Below are 20,932 nucleotides of genomic sequence, written 5' to 3' on the forward strand. Positions count from 1 at the left end.
AATCGTGTGACTGTCCCAAAAACACAGTAACATTAGAAGTATTTTATTCTTTTGCTTACACTGTTTAATGAAAAAATTCAGGAGTTAAATGCACGTGGAATGCTGTAAATCTGTCTCATAGAGTGTCTTCGTTGCAAAGTTAATTCAGGTTCTAATTTGAACAAAAAAACCCCCGCCTTTACATCAAATTCAGTGGTACTTTTAAGTTAAAGTGAGCTGCTTGAGCCATCGTGAGGTTTATGGATGAGACAGTCTTGAAATATTGGAGGGTAATGTGTTGCTTTTCATTAACTGTACAGTCAGCTATCTTGCTGGTAGTTGACTTTCAGATCTTTGCAGTTGTGAAACAAAACATGATCGTTTAAACTACCTCCATGGTAATTTAAGGTAACTTTTTTTCACTTTGCATTTACTCTCAAAGAATTGACTGGCTTACATGCAGATAGCTCTTTTTCTCAGTATCTTTGCAGTGGCTTAAATGGACAAATTTTACTTTCCATTTGCTATGGGCTAGAGTCATGATCATGGTCGATTAATATGGCTCAGCTGTTGCATGGTAATCCTTTAGGTTGCAATATCTTGGTTTTTTGACACAAATTGTCCATGCTCTATGCAGTCATACAGATGGAATACAGATACAGGTGGAGGTCACCAATTCAGCTCTTGCTAGAGATATAAACATAGCTCCAGACGAGGATTAAGAGATTCATGGAGGTTACATGAAAGTTTGAAAATATTGCCATTGAAACTGTATATATTCACTCTGTAAAACAAACAAACAAGCAAAACTAGACCGTTATTCAATTTACAAAAGAATTTCACCTGGATTTATTTCACGCATGCCTAAATGGATACATTCCTTAAACAAAGGGTCTCTGTAAATGAGCTAGTTAAATAAGGTAATAATTCTCCTGGATTATATCATTACATAACTGATTATGGTGTTATAGTTTTGTAAACAATAAATTTATTTATTTAATTTTAAACAGATTTGGTTGTTTTTACTCATTCCTTTCTGATGCCCTTATTCTGGAGGCAGAAATATGACTGTCATGGTTGGGAAGACTTTCTGAGTTCTAGCTTGAGATAGTTGTTCTTTTCCTAGAGTCTTAAATTGCAGACTTACTCATTCTTCTTCTTTTTTTGTTAGGTGTTTTTTTTCCCTCTGAAGGCAAATGAATCACTTAAAGTCCTTTTAAATTTATAAATTATTTTCTCAATGGGAAACCAGATAAAATATCCTTGTGTTCTGCAGGTTACCTATGAAATGTTTTTTTCAGTAGGTTGTTCTGCTATGAGAAGATTTTACAATAACAAAAGAGGAAAGATTTTTCTTCAGATCTTTGTTATCTGTTTCATATAAGCCAAGACTAGGCTTTATTCCATGCTTGTCTAATAGAATATTCTTTTTCATTCTTTTTGCATGCTATATTCAGGACTGTAATGAAAACTGGTCTGGAATCTGTTAAGATGGCGTTGAGAGCATTTTTGGACAATGCTGCTGAGGATCTGGAGAAAACAATGGAAAATCTTAAGCAAGGCCAGTTTACACACAGCAGAAACCAGCCGAAGGGAGTTACACAAATCATTAATTATACCACAGTTGCTCTCCTGCCAGTACTATCTTCATTATTTGAGCATATTGGACAGCACCAGTTTGGGGAAGATTTGATATGTATGTATTATTTAGAAGTGCCATGCCACTAAAATATCTGTAGTGTCACGTAGTAAGCATTACTAGACTCTCAGTTCTATTAGAGAAGGACAAATCCTATGTCATTGGACAAAATTGTCACTGGTTTAATCAAACATTTGCTGTAATCGACCTAGAACAGTCTGCAGGTTTTAGTGCACTTTGTGTAAATATTAAAGCAGATGTGGTTGTGATTAGACAGTCAGAAGGCTTGCTTTTGTTTATAACTTTACCATAGATTTACTGTGACTTTCTTCTTGTGTGAAAAGTTACTTTGTATAAGTTAATTTGTCTTTGCTCTGTTATAAATGGGGTTATACTACGAGAATGATGTTATTCCATCCTACGTGCACCTTGACTCAGTTTCAGTTAGCAGGGAATTTGGGTGGGTGCATCTTAGATCCTAAGGAAAAGTGGAAGGAGCTCCTGAAGAATTCAGGCACTGGAGAAGGGAATGTATATGAGATTTCTGTAGAGATTCTGATTATGGCAGATTCAGTGTCCTTTATTTTCCCAAACCCAGTCTCTGCAAGACAAAATTTTGCAGTCTGCAACACAAACTTTAATTTTATATATTTTAGGGACTCCACAGGAATTCTGCCATCCAGACTGTACTAAAAGGAGGCAATTCTGCTCTGTATAGCTAACTCAGTTATGGAAATAACTGAGAGGAGGACATGGAAGAAAAGAATATCAAATTATATTTTTTCTCTTTTTAGACTTTGGAAAAGTATTATTTAAAATAGCATTAAGAGAACTGCTTTTGAAAATTTGGAGCTGTATTGATGGATTTGAATGTGATGAGATGTAAACATCCACTTTTCTCATTAAATTATTTCTGTAAAATTCAGGAGTTTGTGACAGTATCCAGAAAAAGCCATCTGTGGGGTTCACATACATCACTTGTTCATCACAAACCACTTTTTCAGGCATCAACATGTTTATGCCTTGGATAATTTTTGATCTCTGCTATTCCATGGTTTTGAACTTAATAATTAGCCTTTGATACTTTATTACTTAAGTTGGTATTCTTAATCAGCTATTCTACATGTATCACACTGGTGTGAAACACCCAATTTAGAATTCATAAACTGAGAATAATTAATTTAAATTGTGCCTACTTATTTTGTCTAGAGCATAGTTGGAAAGGCTAATTTTTCTTACAACTTCTCTTTACATCTTGTTAAGAATAAGATTATCTTATTTGTACTACTCTGATGACAAGCATCTTGACCTGGTGCTTGTACCTAAGAGTATTACTGCATGTACAGGTACTCCATGGTGTGATCATGTACAAAGGTGGGTTAGTGTACCTGAGGTTAATCTTATCATGTAAAAATACTCAACTCCATGATGATCCGAACTAAAATCACGGTACAGTAAAGAGCCAGGCTATGTAGCTTTGATGCACTATCTTGTAGGCTCTCCCAGCCCATTAAGTTTTAGTTCTGTTTTACTCCCAACATTTCATTGCGTGTTTGGAGGAAGATATTAGCACTGTGGGAGAGACTAGAAAAAATACATATGGAAAGAAGGGTAGTGTTGTCCTTCTTTGATGGTGCTTACACTGTTGTTATGCTATTCCTGCAGATTACATTGGAAAAGCATTTTTTCAAATAGATGTTAAGATTATTCTCAGATTTTTGTGACTGAAACATTTGATAATTTCAAAACATGCTTTGGTGAAGTATTCATGAAGACTAAAGGATTATTTATTTTTTTAAATCCTTTGTCAGTCTGAAGTGTAAATTAAGTACGTGCTATTAACTGGTATCTGTGTCTAAATTTTAAAAAATGTAAACTGGGATTAAAAGAATTAAATATCTGTTTAACAGGATTGCCTTTCTTTTGTAATGTATTTTATACAGTGGCGTTACATTTGTAAATCAATTTGTTCCCTAATAATTGTTTTTTACTTTCAGCACTTTATTTGATTTGCCATGAAACTTTCTTAAGTGCTACAGACAAACTAGAAAAGATCCATCGACACATTTTTTTATAGCTGTTAAATTAATAAATTCTCAGATTATGCAATCAGATGTTATCCATAGAGAGTTGGTATGCCATTAATTTCAGAAAGTTAGCGTACCAGTGAAATATGTTTACTGTCTTAGCTGGTAGCTGGGTATTGAAGTAAATGGAAGTTTTGAGTAAAAACTATGGCACTCAGTGGTCAGAAGACTTTTTGTATTTAGAGAGTGATTTCTGTGGATTGCCTTTGATAGCTTAATATTATTAATTCAGTTATTTTCAAAAGAAATGTATTTTAATTCTACAGGAATGTATTGCAAAGAAAAATCTCTTTATACTTATCATTTTCTTCTTCTCTTTAGTGGAAGATGTTCAGGTCTCCTGTTACAGAATATTGGCCAGTTTATATGCTCTGGGAACCAGCAAGAGTATCTATGTAGAGCGGTAAGAGAAAATTTGTTCCTCTCTTTAATATTTGTGTTTATATTTAGCTTCATGAATATGCAGTCCAGAAATGAATATAGGAAGAGACTGTTGTTGGAAAGACATCTTGAGAGGAAAAAGAGGTGCTCAGATGTTAAGTGGAATGCAGCTGCATTTATTATAATACACTTGAAATGTTTCATTATATGTTTGTCAAAATATATTTCTTAATTAAAACAAAAATTGCAAATAAAATTATCTGACTTTACAATAAGTATCACTTGATTTGAGGTTCGACTGGGGAATTGTAAAAATATGTCATTCAGCTCAGCTATTGTTATAATTCTTCCTTATATATTGTTTAATTATGATGTATATTTCTTTCTCATTACCCTAAATTTAATTTAATTTATCACTCATACAACACTACTTCTTTTCTAGCTCAATTATCCAGGGAAATGAGGCTTTACAATTGCTTTTTTGTGCATCTGTGTATCTGCTAACCTCTCTCCAAGTTACATTTGGTCTGTGTAAACCATATTAGGCCAAAAAATAGAGGGACCTAGATAATTCAGTTCTTAAAACTGAATAGTTGCCCTATAGGGACTAGCACTGTTCTGAGGGAAGGCTGAATAGAACTCATACATTTCAGATATTGGCAGCAGTAATCTAGGAAGTTTGTATATCTGTACACTGTCTAGCAATTCAACCTGTGCGTAACTCCAGACCAGCCCTATGACATACCCTTGCTTACTTGGTGGCAATATCATAGTAAACTTTATGAAGAAAGGTGGGGACCAATGTTTGTAAGTAACAAAATACACATCTGTAGAAAACCAGGTCTCATTAATTTCATAAGGGATATAAAATTAATTGGTTTGGGTATTTAACAAATAAGTGGTGTGGGGTTTGTAGTTCAGAAGAGATATGTCAGTGTAAGTGATATTTTTTGTGTATGGTTGTCTACAACCATTATCGCAAGTGAAAAGCCCGTAGCACGCTCTTTGTAGGTGTTATGTGATGGATTTATGTTTTGCTTATGAAGACCTAATGAAAAGGAAAAAAAGGAAGAAGGAGCAAACAGGATAAATAATAATGAGAATTAAGTTAGATTTAACAAAATCAAGTTTAATGAGTTAGATCTAGAAAGAATATAAGTTCCTAAAATGAGATAAGCTATAAACTGAAGGTGAATCATGTTAAATCACAAGATCAGTTTGGAGGCCTTTTTTTTTTTTTTTTTTAACTTGGAAGTTTATAGGACTCCTGGATTTCTGTCATCTGTGTGGCTCAACTTCAGCAGCTAAGGATTTCTCACATATCTAAAATTTGCTCTGATCAACTGAATTGGAAATCAGAAAGAATAGTTTTAAATGTCCCCTGAAGGACCCAAGTGAAGTGACAGGGGATCACTTACTTCTTCCTAGAGACAGGCTTTTTACAATTTTGACACACTTAAGGAATTTTGATTATCAAATAAATGTTGTCATATATTTGAAGAGATTAGAAACCAGTGTTTTTGTGCAAAACTTTCAGAGTTATTGATCAGGTTTTTTGGAAGCAATTTTCCACTCTCTGAAGAACTTGACTCTCATGCTAGACCAAGGTCTGATTATTACTATTTCTCAGAAAAAGGAAATTATATCACTCAAGTAAAATGATAGATGTATTTTGTGTCTTGGTCTATTCAGTAGCTTTTTCTTAATAATAGCGATTATAAAGTCAGTAAAGCTGAGAGGAAAGTAATAGAACAGAAAGCATTGTTATGATGACTTTGGGTTTTCCCTGCCTGTTCCTCATTTGCTCTCGGCTAAGTAGGCCACCTTTGACATTTTAGGTCTTAGCATTTCATTCATACAGTAGCAGAGGGTTGCTGGACTTCAATTTCTATTACCTGTTCTTGTGTTGATGATCCTAATAATACAGTGGCTTATCTCTTTGAGATGAGCTCATCTTAGAATAAAAATAAGCCTGGTATGCAACTACCTGAGGTCTAGTCAGTCATCAAAGATGTGTATACTTAACAATGTTTGTTAATTCACAGGCAACGATCAGCTCTAGGAGAATGCTTGGCCGCTTTCTCAGGTGCCTTTCCAGTGGCTTTTTTGGAAACTCATTTGAACAAACATAATATCTACTCAATTTACAATACCAAGAATGTGAGAGACAGAGCAGGTATTTCCAGAAACTCACATGATGGTTATGAAAACACAATTTCACTATAAATGCTGCTTGCCTTAATACATGTATTTTTGCATACATTTTATAGTGCAAGAATTTTCTTGTAATCTCTTGGTTGTATTTCTTTCCTAAATCAATGGGCTAAGTCTGGTAAAACTGATTATTTTACGTTTCTAAAGATACCAATGTTTTCATTTTGAGATGCCATTCTCAAAATACCACTTTGGAATCAATTTATTGAAGGGACTTCGCACATTTTTTGTATCTCAGATATCATATATTTGATGATAAAATTATGTATTCTCATCAGTAACTTTAGTTCCTCAGTTTTCATATGCAATATTGGGTCCCTAAAACACACATACTTGCAATGAAGCAAAATACCTTTGCCTGTATTAAGTACATAATATACCCTTAGAAAGTAAATACATTGCAGAGTAGTATGTAAATTGTTTTTTCTTTGTTTGAAATAAAAGACAGTACAGATACTTTCCAGTAACATTATGTATGTTTATTTTGCATATACCTTTTTGTTCCATTCTGAAACTCTGATGTTTCTTATCCTAAAACATACTTGTTGACTAAGGTCATAGGGACTACTTGTTCCTACAGTAAATAGAAGAGAAGTTACAGTAGAACTGTACAAACTCTGCATATATGCTGAGTGTGAATTATATCACAGATATGTATAGATGACAGTGTATGAGATGCCAGTTTATAATGGCATCCATTTTATAACTTCACCTTTATTTTTAAAAAAGGGAGCATACCAGATTTATTCTTCAAAGAGCTATAGTATCTTATCTTGAAAATATCAACAGCCATGCTTACTTACCATATATATTCTAGCTATTTAAATACATCTAGAAAGACAATCAGCTGTATTTTCATTTATTTTTAACAGAAATATGAAATTATTTTCCAAAATTGCATTAAGCTTTAAGGATACTCTGCGATGGCTGTGTAAAATGTATTTGGGTCTAAATAGGAGAAGAGACTGGTTTTGGAAAAAAGCTAGCCTTAGGCTATGTTGGTACAAAGATTTGGATTCACAAGTTGCAGGCTAAATTTTCAGTATATAGATATCTGTATATCTCATTGTATGTGTACGTCAGGATGTTAGACATTCAAGAGCTAATAGTTGTTCTTACAGATATTTATTTGTAGATGAAAGAAACTGCCTCCAAAAATAGAGGAAACTGCAATGCCTTTTCAGAGGAAGGAACTAATAATTCAAATAATTTGAAAAGTAAACATTTACATTCACTTCCAGAAGTCAGTTTCTCAGAATCTGAGCTACTCATTATGTCAGGCAATGATTTTTTTCTTCTATTAACATTTCAGGTCTCATCTGATGTGTTGCAGAGAGATGTTTTATTGTATCAGTTTGTTTCCTCAACTAAATGCTTATGTTGGAAGAAAATCTGTTTAAGCTTTATTTTAAATATGGCAAACTGCAGCTGATTTCTCTGAATTCATTCCATAATAATTACATTGTTGAAGTTTCCATATAGGAATTATTTTTATTATAGAAAATTTTATTATTGAAGCTTATATATAAACAGTTTATTGTTCAATGGTATGAAAGTACTTGGTTTTTATTGTTGTGTTTTGTTTTTTTTTTCTTGGATCAAAAGGGCATAAATGTAAATAGAAAATAAAAGTTGTATGGAATAACAATTGAAAAGAATTATTTTCCCTCTATGACTTAGTTTATTGATTTTTGGATTTATTTTTTTTTTCAATAGTTCTCAATTTGCCTACTAGTGTAGAAGAGGTTTGCCCAAATATTCCTTCCTTGGTGAAGCTAATGGAAGAAATTGTGGAACTGGCAGAGTCTGGTATTCGTTACACACAAATGCCACATATCATGGAAGTAATACTGCCTATGCTATGTAGTTACATGTCACACTGGTGGGAGCATGGGCCAGAAAACAACCCTGACAAGGCTGAAATGTGTTGCACAGCCTTGACGTCAGAGCACATGAACACTCTGTTGGGTAACATATTGAAAATCATCTATAATAACCTTGGTATTGATGAAGGAGCCTGGATGAAGAGATTAGCAGGTAAGATGTAAAAATAAATAAACAAACAAACAAGCATGTGTGTGTATATTCAGAATGTGTGTGTGTATATATATACACACACACACTCTGAATTACTCTATATTTACCCTGTTAAAGCTGAAGTAGAACAATACTCATATTTTTATGTTTTTAAACAGTACAGATCTTGATGAACCAGAAATATTAAGTATAGAGAAAGAGCAGTGTAAGCGGTATGTTTTAATCTCTTAATAAGTAATATGAGAAGTACTTTAGACTATTTCTTTTTTCCCAGAATACACACATATGCATTTCGTAGTAAATTGAATTAAAGGACTATAGTTATTTAACCCATTTTCATTATATAGCAAGTTTCCATTTGCAGGCATTACACAGTTCCTTGATATTGTGTATGAGTGCTAGGTCTTTAAAATATTGTTTTGAAGCTGTATATCTAACATATCTATTACAATGAAATGTGGAAATGCATATGTCATTTTAGTAATCCTTACATTAACTTCATTGCGATAACACCTTAAAATTTATTTTAAAAGTGTTTATTTCTCAGTGTTACAATCTGTAAGGAAAAGTCACTTCAGTGTTGTGAATTAAGTTTTTCAATTAGGCTTTCTTATGACTTTTCAGTACTTATTGTAGTAGTAATTTCATTCATAGTAGCAGTCTGGATTCCTAGTCTTTTGGGGGTTAGTAATGTAATGCACTCTAAGGATAAGTGGTAACTGCCTAAAATTCTTTGTAATCTAATGGATATGTTACAAATGGTTTTGCACTAATGGGCCCAGATGAAGTGCTAATTTACATATTCATTTTTATGAGTAGATTTGCAAAAAGCTTGTGCTAACAAGTCTCAAATGGCTGGTTGATGGATGATTGAATCAGTCTTATTTCTGTCTACACACAAGCCTTCCAGTGTCCTAATGTGCATAAGAAATACGGGCAGGCTGTTTCAGTAGGTTTGCAAATAACTAGAACATGCTTTCCAGTTCTACTTTGCTCAAGCTAAAAAGCAAGGTTCAAAAGGGGAGCCAGTGGCTGAGAAAACTTGTGTGTGCACTGTGTAGTTATATATGTATCCACCCATACATACCATTAAACAACTTATACATTACTCATTAAAATTATGCAGTCAAATACCAATATATTGACAGAATACCAGTAAAGAGGCATTTCAAGTTTTATGATCTTACAGGCTTAGTCTGTGAAGTTGTAATTTCTGGCCTCATAGTGACAAAGTGAATTGATTATGTGAAATCCTGACCACATTTAATTCTTGGCAAAGCTTCTGCTGATTTCAATGGGGGCAGGATTTTACTCTGTATCCTAGAAAAAAGATCCAAGAAAGAGGGGAAAGGTAAAAGTTTTTATTTATATTTTGTGGCCAGGTATATATTATAATATTCATTGCCTTAAATAGTGTTTTCCCAGCCCATCATAAGCAAAGCGAAGCCACAGCTCTTAAAGACACACTTCCTGCCACTGATGGATAAGCTAAAGAAAAAAGCAGCAGTGGTTGTATCGGATGAAGAACATCTAAGAGCAGAAGGCAGAGGTGACATGTCGGAGGCTGAACTGCTCATCCTAGATGAGTTCACCACTTTGGCACGGGACCTCTATGCCTTCTACCCTTTGTTGATTAGATTTGTGGACTATAACAGGTATGTGGAGAGGAATAGGTCAATGAATCTCGTAAAATCTTCCTTTTTATTGATACTGGCTTTTATCCCTTGATATGCCTAGCACCGAATTAAAGTAGCTTTTACTCAGCCTGACAATCTTGAAGTTGCTCAAGCTGATGCTTCATGACTTTTAGGAGGAGCTGCGGTCTTTTTCAGAAGAAAACCAGAAAAAAAGGTGCAATCCAAATCTGTTGGATTAGACCTAGGATTAATGTAAAAGGATTTTAAGGGTTTTGAAATAGGACATCAAAAAGCCACTGCTACCAGAAAGGATTAAAAGCATGCATGCTTGGTTTTGTTGGCTTGTATCCTTGTAAAATGTTGAAAACTGGTTTCAAAACATAAAGCAAGAGAGGATCATCCGCATTTCCACCCTTTTACCAAATTTTAGGGCAAAATGGCTGAAAGAGCCCAACCCTGAAGCGGAAGAATTGTTCCGCATGGTGGCTGAGGTCTTCATTTACTGGTCAAAGTCTCATGTAAGTAATTCTTTGGTAAACAGTTGTTTTAATTAGGTTTCTTAGTAGGCAGATCAATTATTTAGTGCTTGTGTTTGGGAAAACACATTTAATGACAGAAGTGAAACTGCAGATGGGAAGGTATTAATGCCTTTCAGTTTTCTGACACTTTTGAAATGCCTGAGTAGCTAGGGGAGTTGATGGGTGTTTTGTAGCATAGTAACACTGATTGTAGATATTTTTCATGTAAATTCTGGTTTGTTTGGTGTGTGTGTGGGGGGGTTTTTTTGGGTTTTTTTGTTTTTTTTTTTTTTTTAATATATATGTATTAAAGCTCATTGAGGTCTGTGTCCTTACCCTTTTTATTTTTTTTTTTTTTTTTAATCAGTTATGTTCACCCTCAAAGCCTTTTTATAACTAGGATGCATGGCTACTAAATTAGTAGTAGTTGTCTCATTAAAGTCCATTTTCCTAAATTGTACAGTCTGTCTGCTTGAGCCTCTTGGTAGAGTTATGAGAAAAATCATGTGGAAAAGTCCTCAACGTGACTAGTGGAACAAGGGTTTCCTGAAGGAAATGTGCAGCTCTATTTACAGTCACTTAATCTGTGTTGCGGTGTAGATTTGTATTTCTTTCATAAAACTTAAAGGTATATAACTCAATTATTAAGCCTAGGTGTGTAGCTGGACTGAATGAAGGAAAGACAATAAGTGTTCTAAGAGCAAGGAAGTAGCAAATATATCTTACAAGTAATTCTCTGAATAAAATATTTTTTTTCCTAGATGATACTATTTCATAGTTCATAAATGTTACCAGTTAAGGATTTCTGCTTCATTCCACTTCTACAAAATTTACCCTTGGTTCTCAAGTCTAATTCCTCTGGTTCATATGCAAGAACTAAGGGGTCTGCATTAAGACCTAATCAGGCACCATCACTGATAGTGCTTAAATAAAAATAAAACATGATTCATGTGAATACTGGAACAAAAAGAAGAAAAAAACCAAAAGAGTCTAAATACTTTCAGGCATTGGATCTCTGTATGGACTGTTGTCTATACTAAATTTCTTTTCTGCCATAACTTCAAGTGTCTCAAGTTTGGAAAACAAGATGCCTTATTATTTGTGTACTTGTGCCTGAATTTGACTGTAAGATTTATTATAAACATTGCCGTGCACAGAAACTGGTTGCAGAGTAGATAGATACTGAAACGTCAAATTACTTGTGTATTCATAAGCTCAGTCTTTTATTTAAAGTTTCTTATCTATCTGAATATAATGGGATTTATAACGGGAAATAAAAATGGAATGGATGATTTACCAGTAAGGGAAAACCCAGGCAATATTTTTATATTGAATTAGAGGAGGAATGAGATTTTTATCATAGCTGTTTCATAGCCAGAAAAACATGTCTTTCTCTTTAATATAGAAAAAAACACAAAACACACAACCCCCTGAGCTATGTCATGCAAATATAGCTGGAATTCAAGGCCATTATTGATAATCCATTAATTTTTTCTGTCCTTGTCTTATATTGTGGATTTTACACATTTCCAGTTAATTTAGATTTTTATTTAAAGTTTGTTTAGATATATTCCTCATATATCATAAGTGCTTCTAACTGAGATCTTCTATGTATTTCCAGAATTTCAAAAGGGAAGAGCAGAACTTTGTGGTACAAAATGAAATCAACAACATGTCTTTCCTTATCAGTGACACCAAATCTAAGATGTCCAAGGTAGTGTAAAGATTTTTATATTTTTCTCTTTGCAGAGGGGAAGGAGACAGGAGAACTCCAGAGAAGCACACTTTTTTTTTTTTTTTTTGGTAACAATCTCTATTGAAAACACTGGGTTGAGAATCAAAACATAGTCACTTGAGAAACACAGTAGACTTTCAAAATATTGGTGCAAAATATTGGCAATGATATAATGGCCGTTCCATTGGATAGGGTTGCAGCTGTATAGGTAGTAAGGAAATTGTCAAACCAGTGACAAGTACAAAGTTTCTAGTACAATTCTTTTATTTAATATTGGAATTTTTTTTCAACTTTTCTCTATGCTGCAGGCAGCAGTTTCTGACCAGGAGAGGAAGAAGATGAAGCGAAAAGGTGACCGGTACTCTATGCAGACCTCTCTCATTGTGGCAGCACTGAAGAGATTACTTCCCATTGGCCTAAACATTTGTGCTCCTGGAGACCAAGAGCTAATTGCACTGGCCAAAAATCGATTCAGTATGGTAGGTGCTTTTTTTGTGCTTCTAAAAGGTAGAAATATTTTACTAATGAAATTCTTTGAATATTTTCCCCAGGCTCACTCTTACAGCATGACACAAATAATCAAGACTATAATTCTGTTATATAAAGGCACAATGGGTGACTATGGTAGATAGTCATCTACATACTGTTCTCATTTTCAGGACATAAAACTTTTCAGTTTGGACATACTTATTTTCTAAATGATCAGTATATGAATAGAGATGACATTTTTAAATTAAAACAGTTACTTCTTTCAATTTTTGATGCTAAATTGTGTTTGTTATATTTTATGAAGCTTGAATTTGGAAATGCAAATAAGAACTGGATGTTTCCTAACTTCTATGCCCAATATTATAACTAATTCCTTTTGATCATTCTCATGTGAATGCAAAAACTTCTGTAGGGATAGACTGTTTTAAAAGTGATTCTTCTAGGAGTAAACTCACAGTGCAATAATGTGATTGTAATTTGGTATATACTCCTTTCTCAAGCTATCATACTTTGTACACCCTAGTGGGTTATATGACCTTTGGACAGCTGAACTGAATGTTTATAAAAGATCTCCAAAAGAAACAGAAATCAAATCAGAGAAGGCTGTGTTCGTGATATTGGTTTCATTTGGTCAAACTTTGGTTAAAGTATGTATGTATGTATATACCAGTAATTTTAATTCAGACTTGCATTTAGTGTGTTACTATGGACAAATGTGAATGATGCCATCCAGAACTTGTTCCTGTGAGCTTGGACGTGGCTAGCTCTGGCCTGATACAAAAAGACATATGGCCACTGAGATATTCCTCAGTCTTCCACATTGTCAGTTTTATTCATCATCTGAACTAAGCCCAAGGTTGACATTTATATGAACAATATCTTTTCTTAATTACCTTCTATTCCTAATTAATATGATTTGTAATTTATTGACAGAAGGATACTGAAGATGAAGTACGAGATATTATCCGCAGTAATCTTCATCTCCAGGGCAAGGTAATCTATATGTAGTTTTTAAACATGATTTTTCTTCCTTTGAATTCATTTGTTGATGCCATATAATGACAACCTGCCTTTGTTCGTTAGGATAACTTGTAGTCCCTTTTTCTCTTCTGTCAAGTAACTTGTTCATGGCAATTGTTAAATGTTAAGTTTTTAATGTGTTTATATATGCATTACATACAATAACGTGGCTCTTCAAATCCCTGCCTATGCACACCATTAATATGAAATTGGAGATGGAAGCAAGGTCCATCACTGTTTACCTTCTAGTATTCGGGATAGAATCTGCAAAATGCTCAAAGTTACTTTGTATCAGTTTGAAGTATAAAGGAAAAGGAAGCTGCCACTTTGGCATACTCTGTGAAGTGAAAAATCTCCACTTTGCTCAGTTTTGTTCCTGTTTTTCAGCCCAGGGAAGGGAAAGTATTTTAAAAAGTGTAGATTTTTGTTATCGAATTCCAGTTAGTGCCAGATGAAAAGCCTTAGGGAAAAAGTCCTGAACTGGCCCAGTGTAGTTGAACAATTTTATTAATGCTTCAAATAATGGCAAAGAAGAAGCCATAATACAAAAGTGTAATAAAATGGTGTACATTTGTTCTTTACTGAAGGAAGAGGGAATAGGGCCTATGGATGGTGCTTTATTTAGGACTGTCCTTTACCTCCTCCCCCTGCCCTAGGTTTTATTCACCTCAAGAAAAAAACTAACTAGTGTTTCCTGTGCTCATTGAATGGTTACAAGAGAAATGGTTACAAGAGAATAAACATGTGAGTTGGAAATATGGCTTTTTTTTCCCTGAAAGGTTATTTAAGAATCATCCAGAAGTCTAGGTTCTACTGCAATTCAGTGGATGGCAATAAATTTTTTTTTTTTTTAAATGACTTGGTAATGGGATGGCTCGTTCTGAATAATGTCTGAAGGTTAATTTTCTCCCGTCTTATATTTTCTGTATATCGCTGCAATGTCAAGCAAGATTATATGGAGGTTGTAGTTTCTGGGAGCTCATAAGGAGATACATCATTTTGCAAAGCTAACAATTAGCATTTTTCATAAAATATTACAAATAAAAGTCCAATAGCTTTAAATTATAGGCATTGCACATAGCAAAGTTTACCACTGAAAACAAAAGATTTGGTTAAATCCTAAAAAAAGCTTGAAATATTATCCTTGTATAGCAAATATTGTTATATACTGAGAAGCAGAAGAAATCACACAGACAATGTAGTAGGAAGAAAAGAACATTTATGAAGGTCTTCATGAGCAACAGTACTTAAGCAATGTGCATGCCATGAACATACAGACCTTAAATGTGTTGTGATTTTGTGTGTGAACTTCAGTAATGTTTTCTTAATGATGAAGATAGGTATTTCTCTTCTGACATTTTCAGTATGTGTATATTGTCATTTTGTGAGCCGTGCAATTGTAAGTCTTGCCTGGCATTTCATGCTGCTTCTTAGCACTTGTCCTCCTGTTTTAAATACTTCAGTTTCTATTTTGTTTCTTTAGGGTTACATTCTGCATACTGCTATTAAGAAATTTCTGTCTGTTACTGCTTTGTTGCCTTGGGGTAATGATACTTCTTAATACCTTGATCTGTGCTTTCTCTTCAGAAACTTCCTTTGCTTCAAGTAAAAGTTCACAATTGTTCAGCAACATATCACCTCCTCTGTTTATAACACATGAGAATAAAAGTACTTTTAAATTTCTTATATTGATGAAGTTTCACAGTGCCTTGATAATTAAGGAGGAAGTAATCTTAGCTAATCCAAAGTACACATTGACGGATTTTCCAGCTGTAAACTTTTCAGCAGTGACTTTGGATTTTCCTAATTGTAAAATGAATTCCCAGTGGAAGATGACATTCTGAAAGGGAACCACATAATACGTTGCTAACAAAGCTAAATAGCTATTGTAGCTTTATTTTATAGCTATCTACATATTGCTTTACTAGCTTTGAAAAGCTCTGGTTTTGACCTGTATGTGAAAAGTAGTCAACTCAACTACGGACAAAATACGGCATTTCTAGGACTTCAAAACTTCAATTTATTATTGTATTTATTATCTTTATTATGATTTGTTATCTATGGCTAAGTAATTTGTTCTCAGTGGCTTGAAATATATCTTTTCATGAATCATTTAACACTGACATGTTCTAGAGTTCACATTAAACCTAAGTGTATAACTTAATTTTTTAAAAGTATAATGTATAAATTCAGTAGTTATTTACAAAGTACAAAATAATTTATTCCATAATTCTCTGATGTCATTAGTATTCAGTCACTATTGTGACTGAATCACGTACATGTCAGATACAGTCAAGTATGATGTTTCTTGTTAAGAAAAATTATGCCATTGTGCTATATGCATACACCACCCTTTTGTGGTCTGAGTCATACATAAAAGGAATGTAGGGCAAATGGCCTTATAAATTTAAATTATTATTTAATGTTATGAATTAATATGTAACATAGTTACAATGGTGTTTGTGTAAGGTGGCTTTCAAAACAGAGAAAAAATACCACTTTTTGGAAAGGCTGATTTTCTTGCAACCATAGCAGTATTCTTTCTTCAGATGGTGTTTTCTGTTAACCACTTTTGCTTCTCATAGACAACATGTTCCGTCATTTATTTTAGAGCTAAAATGTAATTTATCTTGATTTCTTTTTGGGAAACTGCACTGTTTGAGAATCATCCTTCTGAATCTTTAGCTATTAATGTTGTGGCATCTATTTCATGCATTTGTCTACCTTTGTCTACATTTGTCTTCACCCTGTTTCTGTCTTTCCTTTCCTTGCATGCCTGCATGCTGTTACTCAGTACCGAGCCTTTTATTTCAAGAAATTGATGACGAAACTTGCATTCATTTTGACATGGATGAAGCTCAAGTCACCAAAATCTTCTTCCAGCCATGCTAATTCACACCTTGAAATGTCAACTACTCATACCCTTAGAAAACTACCTATACAAAAAAGCTGTACCTTGATAGAATGTGAGGAGTCCTCAGATCAAAAGACATCTCCATCTGTGATTAAAAAGTCTTTTGTGGACTATTCATTCATGATGATCCAGTCAAATGCTCACGCAAAGACTGTGGATGTGACAGTTGTTAAGAAATGGAAAAGCCGAAAGGTGGAAGAAATGCCTGCCAATTGTGGCTTTCTAGGTTGTAATAAGCTATTATTGAGCAACTGTGTAAGTTTATAATCATTCCTGGAACTTCAGTAAACTGTGTATCATAAGATGTTTTGTGGAGGTGAATTAGCATTATTGTCTCATCTTAGGCACAAATTGAAATCTGGGTCCACAAAGATGTTTTAGAAAAGTAAGTGTTGAGTTTAAGCCCTATTTGAATCTGTAGGGTTTAGGCTCCTAAATGCTCTAGGAATCCAGACCAGTGTGACTTAAACCTAAATTGCACAATCAGAAATGATCACTGGCCACAGCTCTCAGTAAAATGGGTTATGCATTGCATTTGTCTTCACTGTCATTGGCACAAAAAATGGTTACAAGGTGTGTTGCATCAGTGTTGATTAGCAGAAGCACTGGGGAGACAATATTAACCTAAAAAAAATGATTGCTAATGGTAAAACAGAGAATCACAGATCAATGAAATGGAAAAAATTAAATGTAAAGAGAAAAATAAGAAAAAACATTTTTCTTCGGACAGTTCTTTATAATTTGTAGGCTAATAAGCAAATGCATCTTGAATTCATTTTTCATAAATTAACTTTTCATTTTTTAACTAGTAATCAGTAAAATTAGGATTTTCTAACAATTGAAAAAACCTAAAATGAAAAAAATTAGACACAAATAAGACTAATATTACCAATTTCCATGACTGAAAACTAAGGAATCCCAACTAGTAGGGCAACAATTTCATTGTTGTCTGGTTTGATAACTGGAAAGTCAGTGTACAAAGTTATTTCTACCTCATATTCATTACTTTTCCTCAAATAATATATTCATTGCTGGTGCCAGTGCTATTTGTTGGCCCATGATCATTTACTCTTTGTATGATTATTAGACTTTTAGTGCTATGGAAGCTCTCAAGAAACATTGCACAAATTTGTTCTCCCAGTCAGTGTAGTGGACACTGTATGGGTTAGCCATGTAAAGGTGTGGGTTAGCCATATGAAGTGCTTCTGTTGTCCTTTGAAGCAGTTTCTATACTAATTGAACTGTTTGACCCTACATTTGGAACATTTTACCTTGGTGACATGTGAAATCTTTGTCCTGCAGCTTGAGGATCCTGCCATTAGGTGGCAGATGGCACTTTACAAAGATTTACCAAACAGGACTGAAGATTCTTCAGATCCAGAGAAGACTGTGGAAAGAGTTCTTGATATAGCTAATGTACTGTTTCACCTGGAACAGGTTAGACACATTTTCCCGATTCCATTGCTTCTTAATCTAAACAAAGGTACCTTTCATTTATACTTTCACCTGCTGTATTTAATGTTATATTCTTTATTCTTTCTTTTGATGGCTACTCTTCACGTGCTTTGCCTTGTGTTTTGCAATCCAATATCATGGTCATATCGATCACACAGTGCGTTTGTAACAGCTCCAACAATCGTTTATTTGGAAAATGACTAAGAAAGTGATACCTATGTTTTAGCTTCCTTCTGGTGCATTTCAGCTAGCAGGAAGTAATCACTAAATTGTCCATGGACATGAAATGAGTAAAAAACAACTTAATTATTGAAAAAATGCCTTTTTTCAAGGTATTTTTCCTCAGTTGAGATTCTTGAATTATTGAGGTAGCAAGAAACTTAAAGCTGCCTACATAAATATCAGGTTAGAAGCTGCATATTATAGCTGTATGGAGTAGGACAGTCAGATGATTTGGTACACAACTTCTCTAGTGATGGCTTTAGAAAGCTATGTACTATGTACTAGTTAAAAAAAAATATGAGAGGAATGTCCACTTGACAAAATCTGTAAGGAAGTTTGTGTGAATGTGGGCAAGAATATATGCATTTAGAAAATTTAACTGGCATTGAAATTCAGAAAATTCTTGACAATCTGGAAGTTTTAGCAAGACTACTCTTCGATAGTCCAGCAAGCTGCTTGCATACATTAACTCAGTTCATGCTGGTGCAATGGTGAGTACGAACCAAGGTTAACCTGGCCAGCTCAAATGTTACTTGCTGCATTCAAGAAATAGTAGAAGCAGGGTGGAGGAATGATTTTTCTGAGAAAGTTCTGGCAGAATCTTTAACTTGTTTCAGAATCTGGCATGAAGCTCTATTGTTTTATCTAATATTTTTTGCATAAATATATGAGCTTCCCATGTGACCTGGAGTACAGTAACTTTCATTTAAAAAATTCTGTAATTTATTTTGTGTCTTTCCCACTAGCATTGATAGAATTTTATCTTTTGTCTCTCTGATTAAACTTGTCCCCAGAAATAAGTCAACCAAGAATAAATGTTGGAAGTTCGTTGGTTTTGATTTTTGTTTTTTCCTCCCGTTGGAACAAGAGTCCGTTACTTATCTTTGAGATTTTAATTCTTTAAATTTTGAAATTAAAAAATCCCCTATGTTGGTACATTTTACAAGTCAAAGACTACTTGATAAACTTAGTTTTCCCATTTTACTTACTGAATTGTTAGCTATTTTGCACTTTAGATTTGTTCTGTGTTTTCTAGGCTTTCTTTTTTAGAATGTACTGAAGAAACAGCATGTTAACTTGAAGGGTATTCCTAGTGGCAGAGATGAACGCTGCTGGTTACACCATAGACTATAAACTGACTCCATATAAAATTTGCTCAGACTTTATTTTTTTTGCTTTTCAGAGAACATGTGAGAATTCAAGGCTCCCTTGCCCTCTCATTAGATTAGTTGGTTTCACTCTGAAGCTTGGCACAGGTTTTCAGACCCCGTGTCAGGAAGTTTCCATACTGTGATGAGATCACTGGTTCAGTCAAGTAGGACTCTCAGAGATCTGTGAAAGTGCTTGTATGTACACTGTGCAGCACTTGATTGCTAAAAGTGACTTTCAGAGATCTTGGAATGCACAAAGTGTGTTGGAATGCACAAAGTGTGTTGATGTGAATACCTGTGTCCCAGCTGTTGCATCACAAAACTCTTCTTCATATAGTTTGCCAGCCTTAATATGGACTTGCTTCAAATTCAGCAACCTTACACTGTTTGATAGAAGAGAATGAAGAGGAGTCACTACATTTGAGCTGTTATTGAGTATGTGTGGAGCAAGCAAAAAGTGAATAGAATGTGGAAGTAAATTCATGGCAATCACGGTTAGTCTACTAGAGAGAGACAGGAGAATGGGTGTTGTTTTGAAAGGATATAGGGCGTCTGTGAGGAAGAAGGAAGAGTAGAGGGGGGCAAAACTTCTTGTCTTTTACCCTGGTTTTATCAAAGTTAACCAAGCTGAAAGGAAATCGATTAACATGTACAGAGTTGCATAATTCAGCATTAGACTCTTGTATTTGAGTTCAAACAGCATACACAATCTCTTGATCTCTGGCATTTCAGCTATACCATCATGTATATAAATTGGTTAAGCTTTTGTAGTTTAGAGAAATTGTTCAAGGGAGTGAAACCCAAGGTATGATCCTTGTGTTTTCCGTGTTCTGTCACAGGATCAGTCTCACAGAGTATAGAATCCGGCAGTAGTACAGAACAGGATGGATTCCCATTGTAATACCAGATCGACACTTCAGATCAACCCTTCTGATCAGACTTAAACAATGACTTGTAGTGAAGTAAATGCTGGCTGCTTTTATTCTGGGTACTTTGCACCTATTTGTTCAAAGATTTGGCCCCACAGCTTTAGTTATCTTCTGCAGACAAGTGCTCAGGTGCTTTTGTTACTGAAATGGGTAATTCAATGTCTTTAAAAATAATGAATATGTGAGCACTGGGTCTGTTTTTATGATAGTCTTGAGTAATCCTTTGCTCTCCATATACAAATACTCTGTTCTCTATATATACATACTCTGAATGCTTTCCTTATTGCACTGGCAAAGATCAGGTCATTCTTTGTATTTTCTTTCCATGCACACCTAACTTCTTTGTTTTTATTATTTTCAGAGATCTGCTTCCGTAGGCCGAGGCTATTTCTTTTGGGAAAGTATAGAGAGTTTTATAGTTGTTTGTGAAGATATTACTAATTACCTAACTTTCACATTTGGGTTTGTCTGACTTCTAAATTATTAGCGCTGACTTTCTGTGACTGTAAATATGTTTACAGTGAA

At 34.3% G+C, this 20,932-nt stretch overlaps 1 protein-coding gene across 1 annotated transcript in view; it reads left to right on the plus strand.

The window, feature by feature from the left end:
- RYR2 (ryanodine receptor 2) overlaps positions 1 to 20,932 on the plus strand; it is a 437,742-nt gene that overhangs the window by 341,971 nt on the left and 74,839 nt on the right. The window contains exons 66-75 of the mRNA XM_072857729.1: positions 1,437 to 1,675; positions 4,027 to 4,108; positions 6,132 to 6,262; positions 8,017 to 8,337; positions 9,752 to 9,992; positions 10,405 to 10,492; positions 12,114 to 12,206; positions 12,536 to 12,706; positions 13,650 to 13,709; positions 17,953 to 18,087. Of these exons, the coding sequence (XP_072713830.1) occupies positions 1,437 to 1,675; positions 4,027 to 4,108; positions 6,132 to 6,262; positions 8,017 to 8,337; positions 9,752 to 9,992; positions 10,405 to 10,492; positions 12,114 to 12,206; positions 12,536 to 12,706; positions 13,650 to 13,709; positions 17,953 to 18,087 (1,561 nt within the window). The remainder of the gene's footprint in view (positions 1 to 1,436; positions 1,676 to 4,026; positions 4,109 to 6,131; positions 6,263 to 8,016; positions 8,338 to 9,751; positions 9,993 to 10,404; positions 10,493 to 12,113; positions 12,207 to 12,535; positions 12,707 to 13,649; positions 13,710 to 17,952; positions 18,088 to 20,932) is intronic.

This window comes from Ciconia boyciana, chromosome 3 (genome assembly GCF_034638445.1).
Source record: "Ciconia boyciana chromosome 3, ASM3463844v1, whole genome shotgun sequence".
Taxonomy (NCBI): Eukaryota; Metazoa; Chordata; class Aves; order Ciconiiformes; family Ciconiidae; genus Ciconia; species Ciconia boyciana.